The sequence below is a fragment of the Anomaloglossus baeobatrachus genome, chromosome 3, assembly GCF_048569485.1.
Source record: "Anomaloglossus baeobatrachus isolate aAnoBae1 chromosome 3, aAnoBae1.hap1, whole genome shotgun sequence".
NCBI classification, from domain to species: domain Eukaryota; kingdom Metazoa; phylum Chordata; class Amphibia; order Anura; family Aromobatidae; genus Anomaloglossus; species Anomaloglossus baeobatrachus.
The window spans coordinates 513,867,022-513,885,879 of NC_134355.1; the positions used below are offsets into that span (position 1 = coordinate 513,867,022).

At 51.4% G+C, this 18,858-nt stretch overlaps 1 protein-coding gene across 1 annotated transcript in view; it reads left to right on the top strand.

Annotated features, from left to right (window-relative positions):
• DHX36 (DEAH-box helicase 36) overlaps positions 1-18,858 on the top strand; it is a 193,142-nt gene that overhangs the window by 26,619 nt on the left and 147,665 nt on the right. Inside the window, exon 6 of the mRNA XM_075340720.1 lies at positions 17,004-17,083. Within this exon, the coding sequence (XP_075196835.1) occupies positions 17,004-17,083 (80 nt within the window). The remainder of the gene's footprint in view (positions 1-17,003; positions 17,084-18,858) is intronic.

Genomic DNA, 18,858 nt, shown 5'->3' on the forward strand with positions numbered 1-18,858 from the left:
AAGGGAATTTTGTTTACTTACCGTAAATTCCTTTTCTTCTAGCTCCTATTGGGAGACCCAGACAATTGGGTGTATAGCTTCTGCCTCCGGAGGCCACACAAAGTATTACACTCAAAAGTGTAACCCCTCCCCTCTGCCTATACACCCTCCCGTGCCTCACGGGCTCCTCAGTTTTGGTGCAAAAGCAGGAAGGAGGAAACTTATAATTGGTTTAAGGTAAATTCAATCCGAAGGATGTTCGGAGAACTGAAAACCATGAAACAATTGAACATGAACAACATGTGTACACAAAAGAACAACTAGCCCGAAGGGAACAGGGGCGGGTGCTGGGTCTCCCAATAGGAGCTAGAAGAAAACGAATTTACGGTAAGTAAACAAAATTCCCTTCTTCTTTGTCGCTCCATTGGGAGACCCAGACAATTGGGACGTCCAAAAGCAGTCCCTGGGTGGGTAAAAGAATACCTCGATAACAAGAGCCGACACGACTCCCTCTTACAGGTGGGCCACCGCCGCCTGAAGGACCTGCCTACCTAGACTGGCATCTGCCGAAGCATAGGCATGCACTTGATAGTGCTTTGTGAAAGTGTGCAGACTAGACCACGTAGCTGCCTGACACACCTGCTGCGCCGTCGCCCGGTGCCGCAATTTCCAGGAGGCCCCTACGGCTCTGGTAGAATGGGCTTTCAGCCCCGAAGGAATCGGAAGCCCCGAAGAACAGTAAGCTTCAAGAATCGGTTCCTTGATCCACCGAGCCAAGGTTGACCTGGAAGTTTGCGAACCCTTACGCTGACCAGCCACAAGGATAAAAAGCGCATCTGAACGACGCAGGGGCGCTGTGCGAGACACGTAGAAACGGAGTGCTCTCACTAAATCTAATGAGTGCAAATCCTTTTCAAAGCGGTGAATTGGATTAGGGCAAAATGAAGGTAAGGTGATATCCTGATTGAGATGAAAAGGCGATACCACCTTAGGGAGAAATTCCGGAACAGGACGGAGAACCTCCTTTATCCTGGTGAAAAACCAGGAAGGGGGCTTTGCATGACAGTGCTGCAAGCTCCGACACTCTACGGAGAGAAGTAACTGCTACTAGAAATGCCACTTTCTGCGAAAGACGTGATAAGGAGACATCACGCAGCGGCTCAAAAGGCGGTTTCTGAAGAGCCGTCAGCACCCTGTTAAGGTCCCAGGGTTCAAGCGGGTGCTTGTAAGGTGGGACTATGTGGCAAACTCCCTGCAGGAACGTGCGGACCTGCGGAAGCTTGGCCAGGCGCTTTTGAAAGAATATTGAGCGCGCCGATACTTGCCCTTTGAGAGAACTAAGTGACAACCCCTTATCCATTCCGGATTGAAGGAAGGAAAGAAAAGTGGGTAAGGCAAAAGGCCAGGGAGAAAGACCTTTATCAGAACACCAGGACAAGAAAATCCGCCAAGTCCTGTGATAGATCTTGGCGAACGTCGGTTTCCTGGCCTGTCTCATAGTGGCAATGACATCCTGAGAGAGCCCTGAAGCCGCTAGGAGCCAGGACTCAATGGCCACACAGTCAGGTTGAGGGCCGCAGAATTCAGATGGAAAAACGGCCCTTGCGACAGCAAGTCTGGGCGGTCTGGCAGCGCCCACGGCTGACCCACCGTGAGATGCCACAGATCCGGGTACCATGACCGCCTCGGCCAGTCTGGAGCGACGAGAATGGCGCGACGGCAGTCGGACCTGATCTTGCGTAGTACTCTGGGCAGCATTGCCAGAGGAGGAAATACATAAGGTAGTCGAAACTGCGACCAATCCTGAACTAGTGCGTCCGCCGCCAGAGCTCTGTGATCCTGAGATCGTGCCATGAAGGTCGGGACCTTGTTGTTGTGCCGTGACGCCATGAGATCGACGTCCGGCGTTCCCCAGCGGCGACAGATCTCTCGAAACACCTCTGGGTGCAGGGACCATTCCCCCGCATCCATGCCCTGACGACTGAGAAAATCTGCTTCCCAGTTTTCTACGCCCGGTATGTGAACTGCTGAGATGGTGGATGCTGTGGCTTCCACCCACTGCAGAATTCGCCGGACTTCTTGGAAGGCTTGACGACTCCGCGTGCCGCCCTGGTGGTTGATGTATGCGACGGCAGTGGCGTTGTCCGACTGGAAACGGATCTGCCTGCCGTCCAGCAGATGCTGGAAAGCCACTAGGGCCAGATACACTGCCCTTATCTCCAGGACATTGATCTGAAGGGAAGACTCTATCGGAGTCCAGGTTCCCTGAGCCCTGTGATGGAGGAACACCGCTCCCCACCCTGACAGGCTCGCGTCCGTGGTGACCACAGCCCAGGTTGGGGGCAGGATGGATTTTCCCTGTGAAAGAGAAGTGGGAAGAAGCGACCACTGAAGGGACGTCTTTGTTGCAAGGGAAAGAGAGACGTTCCTGTCGAGAGAGTTCGACCTCCTGTCCCATTTGCGGAGAATGTCCCACTGGAGTGGTCGCAGATGGAATTGCGCGAAGGGCACTGCCTCCATCGCTGCTACCATCTTCCCCAGGAAGTGCATGAGACGTCTCAAGGGGTGAGACTGAGTCTGAATCAGAGATTGCACCCCTGCCTGCAGTGACAGCTGTTTGTCTAGTGGTAGCTTGACTACCGCTGACTGTGTATGAAACTCCATCCCTAGATAGGTCAGAGATTGGGTCGGTGTCAACTTGGATTTTGGGAAGTTGATGAGCCACCCGAACTGCTGGAGGGTCTCCAGAGCGACGGTAAGGCTGTGTTGACACGCCGCCCGAGAAGGTGCCCTGACTAGGAGATCGTCCAAGTAAGGAATCACCGAGTGCCCCTGAGAATGCAGGATCGCCACAACGGATGCCATGACTTTGGTGAAAACCCGTGGGGCTGTCGCCAGGCCGAAGGGTAAAGCCACGAACTGAAGGTGTTCGTCCCCTATGGCGAAACGCAAAAAGCGTTGATGTTCTGGTGCGATCGGCACATGGAGATAGGCATCCTTGATGTCGATCGATGCGAGGAAGTCTCCTTGTGACATCGAGGCGATGACCGAGCGGAGAGATTCCATCCGGAATCGTCTGGTGCTCACGTGTTTGTTGAGCAATTTGAGGTCCAGAACGGGACGGAATGATCCGTCCTTCTTTGGTACCACGAATAAGTTGGAGTAAAAACCGCGACCCTGTTCCTGAGTGGGAACGGGGGTCACGACGCCTTCTTTTTTCAGAGCGTCCACTGCTTGAAAAAGTGCGTCTGCTCGCGCGGGGGGCGGGGAGGTTCTGAAGAAACGAGTCGGAGGACGAGAGCTGAACTCTATCCTGTAACCGTGAGACAGGATGTCTCTCACCCATCGGTCTTGAACATGTGGCCACCAGGTGTCGCGAAAGCGGGAGAGCCTGCCACCGACCGAGGATGCGGTTCGGGGATGCCGTGAGTCATGAGGAGGCCGCCTTGGAAGCAGTGCCTCCGGCGGTCTTTTGGGGGCGTGACTTAGACCGCCACGCATAGGAGTTCCTCTGGCCTTTGTCCTGTCTATTGGACGAAGAGGACTGTGGCTTGGCGGAGGGACGAAAGGACCGAAACCTCGATTGTATTTTCCGCTGCTGAGGTCTCTTAGGTTTGGACTGGGGTAAGGAGGAGTCCTTTCCCTTGGATTCCTTAATAATCTCATCCAATCGTTCGCCAAACAATCTCTCGCCAGAAAACGGCAAACCGGTTAAGAACCTCTTGGAAGCAGAGTCTGCCTTCCATTCGCGCAGCCACATGGCCCTGCGGACTGCAACAGAATTAGCGGATGCCACCGCTGTACGGCTAGCAGAGTCTAGAACTGCGTTCATGGCGTAGGAAGAAAACGCCGACGCCTGAGAGGTTAAAGATGCAACCTGCGGGGCAGACGTACGTGTGACCGCATTAATCTCAGCCAGACAAGCTGAGATAGCTTGGAGTGCCCACACGGCTGCAAAAGCCGGGGCAAAAGACGCTCCCGTGGCCTCATAGATGGATTTCACCAGGAGTTCTCTCTGCCTGTCAGTGGCATCTTTTAGTGATGAGCCATCTGCAACCGAAACCACAGATGTAGCCGCCAATCTGGAGACTGGGGGATCTACCTTAGGACATTGAGCCCAACCCTTAACTACGTCAGCGGGGAAGGGGTAACGTGTGTCCGTAAGGCGCTTAGTAAAGCGCTTGTCCGGAACCGCTCTGGGCTTCTGGACAGCATCTCTGAAGTTAGAGTGATCAAAAAATGCACTCCGTATACGTTTGGGAAACCGAAACTGGTGTTTCTCCTGCTGAGAGGCCGACTCCTCTATAGGTGGAGGCGGTGGAGATAGATCTAGCACCTGATTGATGGACGCTATAAGGTCATTTACTAAGGCGTCCCCTTCAGGTGTATCAAGATTGAGAGCAACATCAGGGTCCGAGCCCTGAGCTGCGACCTCCGCCTCGTCCTCTAGAGAGTCCTCAAGCTGGGAACCCGAGCAGCGTGAGGAAGTCGGGGATGATTCCAAGCGAGCCCGCTTAGCTGGTCTGGGACTGTGGTCCGTGGAGGAGTCCTCCACGTGAGACCTGGGGCCCACCCCGGCCGGGGTGTACCTAGAGGGACCTGGAGGTGCCGATCTAACCGGGTCCGGGGCCTGTGTAAGGACCGGTCTGGACTGCAGGGCTTCCAGCAACTTGGCAGACCATTTGTCCATAGACTGAGCCATGGATTGTGAGAGTGACTCTGAGAGCTTGTCAGCAAAAACTGCAAACTCAGTCGCTGCCACCTGGACAGTAGAAACAGGGGGGTCTGCCTGAGCCGAGGGGCCCACTAGTGACCGAGGCTCCGGCTGAGCAAGAGTAACAGGGGTCGAGCATTGCTCACAGTGAGGGTAGGTGGAACCCGCAGGTAACATGGCCCTACAAGAGGTACATGTCGCAAAAAAATCCTGTGCTTTAGTGCCCTTGCTCCTTGTGACCGACATGCTGTTGTGTCCTAGGAGCGTGATCACTGAGGGTATACAGAAAAAAGGGTATACAGCCCGGCCGAACAGAAAGGCATTTATATACGTATCTATACCGGCACCAGAGGGGACCAACACCGAGTGACCGGTGCGGCTTACCGACCGCTAAAAAGCGGGGGGTGTGCGCTCCAGATTCCCTGCCTGGTCTCCCAGAGCTGCAGAGCTGTTCTGTGTGATTCTCCACCGGCAGAATGTCCTAAAGATGGCTGCCGGAGCTCTCAGGGGAGGAGTAAAGCCAGGGGCGGCGTTAGGAAAAGTGCGGGAATCTGGGGTCCCCACAGTGATCAGTGAGGGGGGAGGGAGCATACAGGATGCCCCGGCCCTCATATCCGACGTCAGGTCGGCTGTCCAGCCCCTATCTCTGATAGACAGGCTCGGGGGCGGGAGTTTTCCACTAGGCCGCGATGAAGCCGGGGACTAAATTTAATACCGCGGCCGACAAGCAGGCGCGGTCGGCGCGGTAGTCCCCGGTCTTCACAATTGAGCAGACAGTTGCGGCGTCCGGAACCCAGGCGCTCCATACACAGTCCCCATGGGGACACAGAGTACCTCGTGGATGCAGGGCCCTGTCCCTGAAGATAGATAAGCTCCTGTCCAGCAGATTCCCTCAGGGGCTGCGGAGGGAGCACGGTCCCAGAACCTGGATGACCGCTTCGGATCCCACTTCTACCAGAGCCCTCAGGGATGGAGAAGGAAACACGGCATGAGGCTCCGGCCGTCGTACCCGCAATGGGTACCTCAACCTTAACAGCACCGCCGACATAGTAGGGTGAGAAGGGAGCATGCCGGGGGCCCCGTGGGGGCCCTCTTTTCTTCCAACCGATACAATCAGCAGCTGCTGCTGACTAAAATGGAGATGTGTGAGTGGATGTGTGCCTCCTTCCACACAAAGCATAAAACTGAGGAGCCCGTGAGGCACGGGAGGGTGTATAGGCAGAGGGGAGGGGTTACACTTTTGAGTGTAATACTTTGTGTGGCCTACGGAAGCAGAAGCTATACACCCAATTGTCTGGGTCTCCCAATGGAGCGACAAAGAAAAAACTGCTTCCAAAAAACAGGTTTTGCTGCATTTTTTGTTGTGTTTTTATTTATTTATTTTTTTTTTTTGGTGTGTCATTTGTCTACAGTGTATGTTTTAATAAAGTTAGTGTTATTCGCCATAAAAGCAGCAAAAACGTAGCAGTTGTGATTTTTAGCAGCATTTTTGCACACTCTCATGGCTTTCAATGGTGAAAGAACACAGCAAAAAGGCAACTTGTTAACATAGCGATGAAAAAAAGGAGCTAATCCACCCTGCCAGGAAAAGATTACTGAAGACCAATGGAGATTGGGATATTTGATTATTTTGTTCAACGCGTTTCGGAGCCGTGGGACTCCTTCAGGAAAAAAACTCATTACAACACGTGGTTATAGTGGTTGTATCTGTAACACAATCGCACCACGTTAGTGCATCTAATTTAATTCTTTCTTTTACCATCGGATAAGACGCCATCTGCGCCCCCTCCTTCCTTGTCACTTCAGTTTTACTACAACTTGTGAACATAGCCATACGTATTTTAACCACTTATACACTTTAGTAGAAGTTATTCTTATTTCTGCACTATAAGGATACGTGCCCATGAGCAGGACCTGCGGGGACCGCGATTCTCCCTCACAGGAGACCGCAGCTGCTCGTGCCATGATCGAGGTTCGGAGCGCTGAGGTCGATCGCTTGTGTTCCACAGAGACCAGTTGCGACTCTGCAGCATAGAATTGACATGCTGTGGCTCGGAAGGCCGCACCGCAGGTCAGTTTACGCTGCGGGCCGCACATGCACAGTGGGCATGGGATTTCTAGAAATCCCATCCTCTGTGCTTCTACTGTACAACACAGCGTTTTGGACTCAGCGAAGAGACGCTGCATCTAAAACGCTGCATCCAATAGCAAAGTGAACAGAATAGAATACGCCTAAAACTTAGCCTTTAATTTGATATAATTAAAAATCCATGAAGGACCTATAAAATGAAAAACAAACCAATAAAACAGCCAATATACTCAAACACAGCAGAGGACCAATTGGCTAATCACACAAATACTTATGTGGAGAGTGACATTCATATATATAGTTGTTATAAAATACCGCAATAGATATCAGCAGTATAAATCATATAATGAATGATACATACTATGCAGCCACAAAATCACCTGCCACAATTGCAACTGGCGGTGAATAAATGATGGAAAAGGAACGGTCTTACCCCATCTGCCGTGTCACCCTTTCCCTGTTAATCTGGAGCACTTAATACCGGATGTTTTTGGTAACCATAATAGATGAGATCGCCTGGTCCTTTATCTGGATGACTCAGGGTCTCCACAGGTTCCAACTAAATGTCCAGCAGTCGTGCAGGATTCTCCCAACGCGTTTCTTACATCATCAGGGGAGGATAAAGATCCAATATTCTGGTCACAATGAGACCCATGCAAATTGGCATAGATTACTGTTGAAAAGCATATTCACAAACCACATCAACCAAAAGGGGGGGGGGGAGGTCTATGTCAGTATTAGAAGCGGGCGGCCCGAACAGAGCGGCGGGTACAACTTACCTCCATCAATACCAGGGAATTCCTGGGCAGAGTGCGCCTGTCATACCTCGCCGTCGGGTTTAACTGAACCGCTCGCTTGAAATGGTGTCTGACGTCACATCCGCATGCCGCAGTGAACCCACTTCCGGGTCACATGATCGCGGCCGCGATGTGCACGTCACAGAGGGGCGTATGCAGTAGTCATGTGAACCATGACGTAGCAGGTAAATGACTACAACAAAATGGCCACGGTTAGTATCGCAAAACCAGCGATAAAGTACGGCCATTAATTCATAATAACGGCCCATCAACATCAATAGTGGGCCGAAAAACACCTGTAACATACATTACAGGCACCCAGATAGGTAGGAGGCTCATAAAAACAACAAGCAAAGAAAAAAACGATAAAAAGGAAAATAGGCCAGCAGGCGTAGTTATTCAGGAGAGGGAGTGAGGAAGGAAAAACACAGATTATATCCATTGCTTATATGATAACAAGGGACCCGGATAACTAATATAGCAAAGAATCAGGAGAGGTCAGTAAGGGCTATGGAAACATTGTGTAATAAATTGTGGCAATATGAAGGTCAAAACCCGATTAGAATGGGCAGGAATGTAAGAGAAAAAAACCACCACCACCCTAAAACTTTCCTAAGGCCCTATAATTAAACCTGACCCTACCTATTTGTGGAGGTCGGCACCATGGGACAGATCGGTGGTTGGTGCCCCCACTCGGGCGACGACTAACCCTCCTAGCATATATCAGAACTAGTCTACCACAAAGGGTGCAAAGGAGAGAGCTTCATTGAGGCCCAAGGGTTTGCTAGTTTTCAGCCAAAAGATCCACTTGGTTTCTTGTTTCAGAATTTTATTGTCCCAATTACCACCTCTAAGGGGGGGAGCCACAGCATCAATACCCTGGAAACTGATCGATTTAATGTCTCCTGCATGATGTTCCGTAATGTGACGGGCCACAGGAGTATCATTGCCCAGGCGGATATCTCGGATGTGTTCCCCTATTCTCCTCCTAAATTCCCTTTTAGTCTTTCCCACGTATTCTTTCTGACAGCTACAGGTGGCTTTGTATATAACGCCCTTTGTTCTGCAGTTAATGAATGAACGGATATCAAAGCGCTTCCCCAGAACGTGGGAAAAGAAAAATTTCTTTGTCGCTCCTAATTGGGAGACCCAGACAATTGGGTGTATAGCTACTGCCTCCGGAGGCCACACAAAGCACTACACTTAAAAGTGTAAAGCCCCTCCCCTTCTGCCTATACACCCCCCGTGGGATCACGGGCTCCTCAGTTTTCATGCTTTGTGCGAAGGAGGTCAGACATCCACGCATAGCTCCACTGTTTAGTCAGCAGCAGCTGCTGACTATGTCGGATGGAAGAAAAGAGGGCCCATACTAGGGCCCCCAGCATGCTCCCTTCTCACCCCACTTTTGTCGGCGGTGTTTGTTAAGGTTGAGGTACCCATTGCGGGTACGGAGGCTGGAGCCCACATGCTGCTTCCTTCCCCATCCCCCTTAGGGCTCTGGGTGAAGTGGGATTTTACCGGTCTCCAGGCACTGAGACCGTGCTCCATCCACAGCCCCTGGGGATTCTGCTGGATTTGGAGCTGAGTATCGTCAGGGACAGGGCCCTGCTACGTCAAGGTACTCTGTGTCCCCGTACAGACCGCGCGCAGACACACTGCAGCATTGCTGGGTGTGTTAGTGCGCCGGGGACAACAGCGCCGCGCGCTTGTGCCATTACTAGCTACAGCTCTGCTGAGTGAGTCAATGTATTGGGAACTGCCGCGCCGGCCGCTGCTGTCAGTTCACGCTGCGGCGCGGCGGCTGGGACTTGTGGTGCGCCGGGGACTTCCGCGCTGGCCGTGCATATATGACGGCCGCGCTTATTACTCGAGTCCCCGGCTTTTGCGGCCTAGTTTCCTTTCGTTCCCGTCCCCAGGCCTGCCAGTCAGGGGAAGGGCGGGACGCTGTACAGAACGTCAGCGCCGAGGGCTGGAGTCTACTTTACATACTCCAGCCCTCACACTGGGCACAGTGGGACGCCAGTTTCCCGCACTTTGTCTGAGGCACGCCCACGGTCCGCCCCTCTTCACAGAACGCCGGCAGCCATTCCTGTGTGCAGTCTGAGCTGGAGAGGGGAGACAAGTTCTGGGAGACCCAGACACGGGATTCTGGCGACCACACACCCGCGTTTGAGCGGGCGGTAAGCGGCACCTCTGGTGCTGACCCCACTAGTGCCGAAGTGTACATTTGTATTTTTATGCATGCATGCTATACATTGCACTGTACGGTCGCTGGTGATTCTTGGCTATATACCCTCCTAGATTGCTCAGAGGAGACAACAGCATGTCATCCGCAAAAAGCAAGGGTGCCAAGGCACAGGCTTTCTATGCTGCTTGTACCGCATGTGAGGCTACTCTACCGGCAGGTTCCACTGACCCCCATTGTGTGCAGTGCTCGGCCCCTGTGGCACTTGCTCGGCCGGGGCCTCTGCTAGAGGTGACCCAGGGAGAACCAACTGTGAATACTGTCCAGGTGACGGGGACGGAGTTTGCAGTTTTTGCTGATAGATTGTCTGTGACTATGACTAAAATTCTAGAAACTTTGCAGTCTAGACCAGTAACTCAGACCATGGGCACTGTTGAATCATTGCTCACTGATCCCCCTCAGTTGGAACAGCTCCGGGCTCCGGGGGTGTCCCATGCATCCCAGGGTGAAGGCTCTGACACGGACGACAGTCCCAGACAGCCTAAGCAAGCTCGCTATGAGCGGCCCTCGACTTCATCACACTGGTCAGGGTCCCAGCAGGAGGACTCTCTGTATGATGAGGCGGAGGTAGCTGATCAGGCTTCTGATCCTGAGACCGCTCTCAATCTGGATACTCCTGATGGTGACGCCATAGTGAATGATCTTATAGCGTCCATCAATAGAATGTTGGATATTTCTCCCCCAGCTCCTCCAGTGGAGGAGTCAGCTTCACAGCAGGAGAAATTCCATTTCAGGTATCCCAAGCGTAAATTAAGTACTTTTCTGGACCACTCTGACTTTAGAGAGGCAGTCCAGAAACACCACGCTTATCCAGATAAGCGTTTCTCCAAACGGCTTAAGGATACACGTTATCCCTTTCCCCCTGACGTGGTCAAGGGCTGGACCCAGTGTCCCAAGGTGGATCCTCCAATCTCCAGGCTTGCGGCTAGATCCATAGTTGCAGTGGAAGATGGGGCTGCACTTAAAGATGCCACTGACAGACAGATGGAGCTCTGGTTGAAATCCATCTATGAAGCTATCGGCGCGTCGTTTGCTCCAGCATTCGCAGCCGTATGGGCACTCCAAGCTATTTCAGCTGGTCTTACACAGATTGACACGGTCACACGTACATCTGTTCCGCAGGTGGCATCCTTAACCTCTCAAATGTCTGCATTTGCGTCTTACGCGATTAATGCTGTCCTGGACTCTACGAGCCGTACGGCAGTGGCGTCCGCCAACTCCGTGGTTTTACGCAGAGCCTTGTGGTTAAGGGAATGGAAGGCAGATTCTGCGTCCAAAAAGTGCTTAACCAGTTTGCCATTTTCTGGTGACCGACTGTTTGGTGAGCGTTTGGATGAAATCATTAAACAGTCCAAGGGTAAGGATTCATCCTTACCTCAGCCCAGACAAAACAAACCCCAACAGAGGAGGGGACAGTCGGGGTTTCGGTCCTTTCGAGGCTCGGGCAGGTCCCAATTCTCCTCGTCCAAAAGGACTCAAAAGGATCAGAGGAGCTCAGATTCTTGGCGGGCTCAGTCACGCCCAAAAAAGACAGCCGGAAGACCCGCTACCAAGGCGGCTTCCTCATGACTTTCGGCCTCCTCTCTCCGCATCCTCGGTCGGTGGCAGGCTCTCCCGCTTTGGCGACATTTGGCTGCCACAGGTCAAAGACCGTTGGGTGAGAGACATTCTGTCTCACGGGTACAGGATAGAGTTCAGTTCTCGTCCTCCAACTCGATTCTTCAGAACTTCTCCACCTCCCGACCGAGCCGATGCTCTTCTGCAAGCGGTGTGCACTCTAAAGGCAGAAGGAGTGGTGACCCCTGTTCCTCTTCAGGAGCAAGGTCACGGTTTTTACTCCAATTTGTTTGTGGTGCCAAAAAAGGACGGGTCTTTCCGTCCCGTTCTGGATCTAAAACTGCTCAACAAGCACGTGAAAACCAGGCGGTTCCGGATGGAATCCCTCCGCTCCGTCATCGCCTCAATGTCTCAATGAGATTTCCTAGCATCAATAGACATCAAGGATGCTTATCTCCACGTGCCGATTGCTCCAGAGCACCAGCGTTTTCTACGCTTCGTTATAGGAGACGAACACCTTCAGTTCGTAGCTCTGCCTTTCGGGCTGGCGACAGCCCCACGGGTCTTCACCAAGGTCATGGCAGCAGTAGTAGCAGTCCTGCACTCTCAAGGTCACTCTGTGATCCCGTATTTGGACGATCTACTTGTCAAGGCACCCTCTCAAGAGGCATGCCAACACAGCCTGAACGTTGCGCTGGAGACTCTCCAGAGTTTCGGGTGGATCATCAACTTTTCAAAGTCAAATCTGACCCCGACCCAATCGCTAACATACCTTGGCATGGAGTTTCATACTCTCTCAGCGATAGTGAAGCTTCCGCTGGACAAACAGCGTTCACTACAGACAGGGGTGCAATCTCTCCTTCAAGGCCAGTCACACCCCTTGAGACGCCTCATGCACTTCCTAGGGAAGATGGTAGCAACAATGGAGGCAGTCCCTTTCGCGCAGTTTCATCTGCGTCCACTACAATGGGACATTCTCCGCCAATGGGACGGGAAGTCGACGTCCCTCGACAGGAACGTCTCCCTTTCTCAGGCGGCCAAGGAATCTCTTCGGTGGTGGCTTCTTCCCACCTCATTGTCAAAAGGAAAGTCCTTTCTACCCCCATCCTGGGCGGTAGTTACGACAGACGCGAGTCTTTCAGGGTGGGGAGCAGTTTTTCTCCACCACAGGGCTCAAGGTACGTGGACTCAGCAAGAGTCCACCCTTCAGATCAATGTTCTGGAAATCAGAGCAGTGTATCTTGCCCTACAAGCCTTCCAGCAGTGGCTGGAAGGCAAGCAGATCCGAATTCAGTCGGACAACTCCACAGCGGTGGCATACATCAACCACCAAGGAGGAACACGCAGTCTGCAAGCTTTCCGGGAAGTCCGGCGGATTCTGACGTGGGTGGAAGACATGGCATCCACCATATCCGCAGTTCACATCCCAGGCGTGGAAAACTGGGAAGCAGACTTCCTCAGTCGCCAGGGTATGGACGCAGGGGAATGGTCTCTTCACCCGGACGTGTTTCAGGAGATCTGTCGCCGCTGGGGGATGCCGGACGTCGACCTAATGGCGTCCCGGCACAACAACAAGGTCCCGGCTTTCATGGCACGGTCTCACGATCACGGAGCTCTGGCGGCGGACGCCTTAGTTCAAGATTGGTCGCAGTTCCGGCTACCTTATGTGTTCCCACCTCTGGCACTGTTGCCCAGAGTGCTGCGCAAGATCAGGTCCGACTGCCGCCGCGCCATCCTCGTCGCTCCAGACTGGCCGAGGAGGTCGTGGTACCCGGATCTGTGGCACCTCACGGTAGGCCAACCGTGGGCACTACCAGACCGACCAGACTTGTTGTCCCAAGGGCCGTTTTTCCATCGGAATTCTGCGGCCCTGAACCTGACTGTGTGGCCATTGAGTCCTGGATCCTAGCGTCTTCAGGATTATCTCAAGAGGTCATTGCCACCATGAGACAGGCTAGGAAAGCAACGTCCGCCAAGATCTACCACAGGACGTGGAGGATATTCCTATCTTGGTGCTCTGCTCAGGGAGTTTCTCCCTGGCCATTTGCATTGCCTACTCTTCTTTCCTTCCTGCAATCCGGTTTGGAAAAAGGTTTGTCGCTAGGCTCCCTTAAAGGACAAGTCTCAGCGCTATCTGTATTTTTTCAGAAACGCTTAGCACGACTTCCTCAGGTACGCACGTTCCTGCAAGGGGTTTGTCATATCGTCCCTCCTTACAAGCGGCCGTTAGAGCCCTGGGATCTGAACAGGGTTCTAATTGCTCTCCAGAAGCCGCCTTTCGAGCCTATGAGGGATGTTTCCCTTTCTCGCCTTTCACAGAAAGTGGCCTTTCTAGTAGCGGTCACGTCTCTTCGGAGAGTGTCCGAGCTAGCAGCGCTGTCATGCAAATCTCCCTTCCTGGTGTTTCACCAGGACAAGGTGGTTCTGCGCCCGATTCCGGAGTTTCTCCCTAAGGTGGTATCCCCCTTTCATCTCAATCAGGATATCGTCTTACCTTCTTTGTGTCCTCATCCAGTTCATGAATGTGAAAAGGATTTGCATTTGTTGGATCTGGTGAGAGCACTCAGAATCTACATTTCCCGCACGGCGCCTCTGCGCCGCTCGGATGCACTCTTTGTCCTTGTCGCTGGTCAGCGTAAAGGGTCGCAAGCTTCCAAATCCACCCTGGCTCGGTGGATCAAGGAACCAATTCTTGAAGCCTACCGTTCTGCTGGGATTCCGGTTCCCTCAGGGCTGAAGGCCCATTCTACCAGAGCCGTGGGTGCATCCTGGCCATTACGGCACCAGGCTACGGCTCAGCAGGTGTGCCAGGCGGCTACCTGGTCGAGTCTGCACACTTTTACCAAGCATTATCAGGTGCATACCTACGCTTCGGCGGACGCCAGCCTAGGTAGACAAGTCCTTCAGGCGGCGGTTGCCCACCTGTAGGAAAGGGCTGTTTTTACGGCCCTATCACGAGGGTTATTTTACCCACCCAGGGACTGCTTTTGGACGTCCCAATTGTCTGGGTCTCCCAATTAGGAGCGACAAAGAAGAAGGGAATTTTGTTTACTTACCGTAAATTCCTTTTCTTCTAGCTCCAATTGGGAGACCCAGCACCCGCCCTGTTTTCTTAGGGATTTTTGTTTTTTCGGGTACACATGTTGTTCATGTTGAATGGTTTCAGTTCTCCGATGTTTCTTCGGATCGAATTTGTTTTTAAACCAGTTATTGGCTTTCCTCCTTCTTGCTCTTGCACTAAAACTGAGGAGCCCGTGATCCCACGGGGGGTGTATAGGCAGAAGGGGAGGGGCTTTACACTTTTAAGTGTAGTGCTTTGTGTGGCCTCCGGAGGCAGTAGCTATACACCCAATTGTCTGGGTCTCCCAATTGGAGCTAGAAGAAAAGGAATTTACGGTAAGTAAACAAAATTCCCTTCTTTCCTGGGTTAATGTGACCACATGCAATGCAGCCGCTACACTTATAACAGCCTTTGACTGGATTCTTCAGCCATGTCCTATTGGGACTCGAAAAATGGCTGTGAACCAGTCTCTCCTTAATAGAGCGGGCCTTCCTGTAGGTCACTGAAGGGGCATTGGGAAGAAAATTACCGATATCATTATCCATTTTAAGACGGCGAGGTATGACAGGCGCACTCTGCCCAGGAATTCCCTGGTATTGATGGAGGTAAGTTGTACCCGCCGCTCTGTTCGGGCCGCCCGCTTCTATTACTGACATAGACCTCCCCCCCCCCCCTTTTGGTTGATGTGGTTTGTGTATATGCTTTTCAACAGTAATCTATGCCAATTTGCATGGGTCTCATTGTGACCAGAATATTGGATCTTTATCCTCCCCTGATGATGTAAGAAACGCGTTGGGAGAATCCTGCACGACTGCTGGACATTTAGTTGGAACCTGTGGAGACCCTGAGTCATCCAGATAAAGGACCAGGCGATCTCATCTATTATGGTTACCAAAAACATCCGGTATTAAGTGCTCCAGATTAACAGGGAAAGGGTGACACGGCAGATGGGGTAAGACCGTTCCTTTTCCATCATTTATTCACCGCCAGTTGCAATTGTGGCAGGTGATTTTGTGGCTGCATAGTATGTATCATTCATTATATGATTTATACTGCTGATATCTATTGCGGTATTTTATAACAACTATATATATGAATGTCACTCTCCACATAAGTATTTGTGTGATTAGCCAATTGGTCCTCTGCTGTGTTTGAGTATATTGGCTGTTTTATTGGTTTGTTTGTCATTTTATAGGTCCTTCATGGATTTTTAATTATATCAAATTAAAGGCTAAGTTTTAGGCGTATTCTATTCTGTTCACTTTGCTATTCTTATCTACTTACCAGTGAATTGATACCCAGTAGCTATCTTAGTAAAACGCTGCATCCAAAACTCTGCAAATACTGATTGTGGGCATGTACCCTAAAGGATGCCTATTGCAGATTTTATAAAAAATCCTGTTCTAGACTGATTTTTTTTTGTGCCCTTCATGACCACATGTAAATGTCGGCAAACAAGGAACCCAATGACATATGTATCTTATATGTTGCTCAGACAGAATGAAAATGCAGGAGATTGGCTTTTGTCTGGGACACCAGGACTCTCCTGAGAAGTGTAAACCTACATGTGACAGTGTTATTATTTATCAGTTGGTGCACCAAAGAACCTTTCAATTAACCCTCATGTGGACACAAGCTTTCCTACCCTGCCAGCATCATCGGCTTAAAGCCGCTTTACACACTGCGATACCGGTACAGATATCACTAGCGTGCGTACCCGCCCCCATCGGTTGTGCGACACGGGCAAATCGCTGCCCGTGTTGCACAACATTGCCCGGACCCGTCACACGAACTTACCTTCCCTGCGACGTCACTGTGACCGGTGAACCGTCTCCTTTCTAAGGGGGCGGTTCGTTCAGCGTCACAGCGACGTCACAGCAGCGTCACTGAACCGCCGCCCAATAGAAGCGAAGGGGAGGATATGAGCGGGACGTAACATCCCGCCCACCTCCTTCCTTCCTCATTGCTGGTGGGACGCAGGTAAGGTGAGGTTCCTCGTTCCTGCGGTGTCACACGGAGCGATGTGCTCTGCCGCAGGAACGAGGAACAGCTTCGTTACTGCTGCAGTTATGATATTTGAGAATGGACCCCCATGTCACTGATGAGCGATTTTGCACGTTTTTGCGACGATGCAAAATCGCTCATAGGTGACACACGCAACAGCATCGCTAAAGCGGCCGGATGTGCGTCACCAATTCCCTGGCCCCAACGAGATCGCTTGAGCAATGTCGCAGCGTGTAAAGCCCGCTTTAGTCTCTCATGATCAGCATTAATTAGATGGAGAAAACTGTGCAGCCGCTTAGTTATCTCAGCGATAGGAGCACAGCACATAGGAATGCTCCTCCCTATGATTTAAGGAACAGTCAGGGAGATCCGGCACTGCCTGCAAGACGCGCATATATTGTAGCAAGACGTTATCTTGATAAAAAGTGCGTCTTATAGTCTGAAAAATACAATGTGTTTTAAAAGATTCTGTTCATTGCTGCATAAATGCCTGTGACAACTTAGGATTTATTACTCTACCATGACCCGCAAGCTTATGCATTTATATTTTTTTATAGGTAGCAGAACGTGTGGCCGCAGAGCGGGCTGAACCTTGTGGCATGGGACACAGCACTGGCTACCAAATACGTCTGGAAAGGTATGTGGTGTAAACCGGCTCGTAGTCTTTTTGGAGATGTGTAGTAATTAAAATCATGCATTGTGTTTTTTAGAATTCTAAACATTTTTTTTTTTTTTTTTTTTTTTGCTAAAAATGCTCAAGATATTATGTAGGTGTCCATTGCATCCATGATGTGCAAATGATGCACTTTGGGTGTAGACTTTTTGGTAATTGTCTCTACAGGCAGGAGGTAGACAAACTAGTGCCACCTAGTGGCAGTACCAATGCTAAAAATCTAAATTGACCCTTTACTGAGCCTTATCATATGACTTGGGCTGCTTTCACACATCAGGTTTTTGCTGTGCGGCAAAGTCCGGCGATTTGCGGGAAAAACACATCCGTTTGTTTTTGCCGCCGGGTGCACTTTTTCCTCATAGACTTTTATTAGCGCCGGATTGTGCCGCATGTACTTGCGTTTGATCCGGTTTTTGCCGAATGCGGCAAAAATCGTCACTCTGGCGGCCGCACAGGACGCAGAGAGGAACTTTTTTGCCAGCGGCAAAAAACCGCATAGCGCCAGGTGCGGCGCTGTGCGGCATTGTGCATAATGAAAGTCTATGCGCCCCGGATCCGGTGACATGCATCAAACGCCAGAAGCATGTACCGGATTCGGTTTTTACTTCTGAGCATGCCCAGAAGTGATATAAATTTATTGCTTGTCAGAAAATCAATCACTCTCTCACTCACTGACTCTCTCACTCACTGACTCTCTCACTCACTGACTCTCTCACTCACTGACTCTCTCACTCACTGACTCTCTCACTCACTGACTCTCTCACTCACTGACTCTCTCACTCACTGACTCTCTCACTCACTGACTCTCTCACTCACTGACTCTCTCACTCACTGACTCTCTCACTCACTGACTCTCTCACTCACTGACTCTCTCACTCACTGACTCTCTCACTCACTGACCCTCTCACTCACTGACCCTCTCACTCACTGACCCTCTCACTCACTGACCCTCTCACTCACTGACTCTCTCACTCACTGACTCTCTCACTCACTGACCCTCTCACTCACTGACTCTCTCACTCACTGACTCTCTCACTCACTGACTCTCTCACTCACTGACTCTCTCACTCACTGACTCTCTCACTCACTGACTCTCTCACTCACCGATCACGGGCGCGGCGCTGCACGGCTGTCACACTGCTGGTGGCTTCTCCTGATTTGAAAATGCCGGCTGCCCATTATTCAATCTCGTATTCACTGCTTTCCACGCCAACCGGCGCCTATGATTGGTTGCAGTCAGACACGCCCCCACGCTGAGTGACAGCTGTCTCACTGCAGCTGTCTCACTGCAACCAATCACAGCCGCCAGTGGGCGGGTCTATATCTTGCAGTAAAATAAATAATTAAAAAACAAACGGCGTGCGGTCCCCCCTAATTTTGATACCAGCCAAGATAAAGCCATACGGCTGAAGGCTGGTATTCTCAGGATGGGGAGCTCCACATTATGGGGAGCCCCGCAGCCTAAAAATATCAGCCAGCAGCCGCCCGGAATTGCCGCAACCATTAGATTCGACAGTCCCGGGAATCTACCCGGCTCATCCCGAATTGCCCTGGTGCGGTGGCAATCGGGGTAATAAGGGGTTAATCATGGCAGGCGTCTGAGGCACCCCCAATGATTAACCTGTAAGTGAAAGTAAATAAACACACACACACAAAAAAATACTTTATTTCGAATAAAAGACAAAAAAACACCCTCTTTCACCATTTTACTAAAATCCCAAAACACCCCTCCAGGTCCG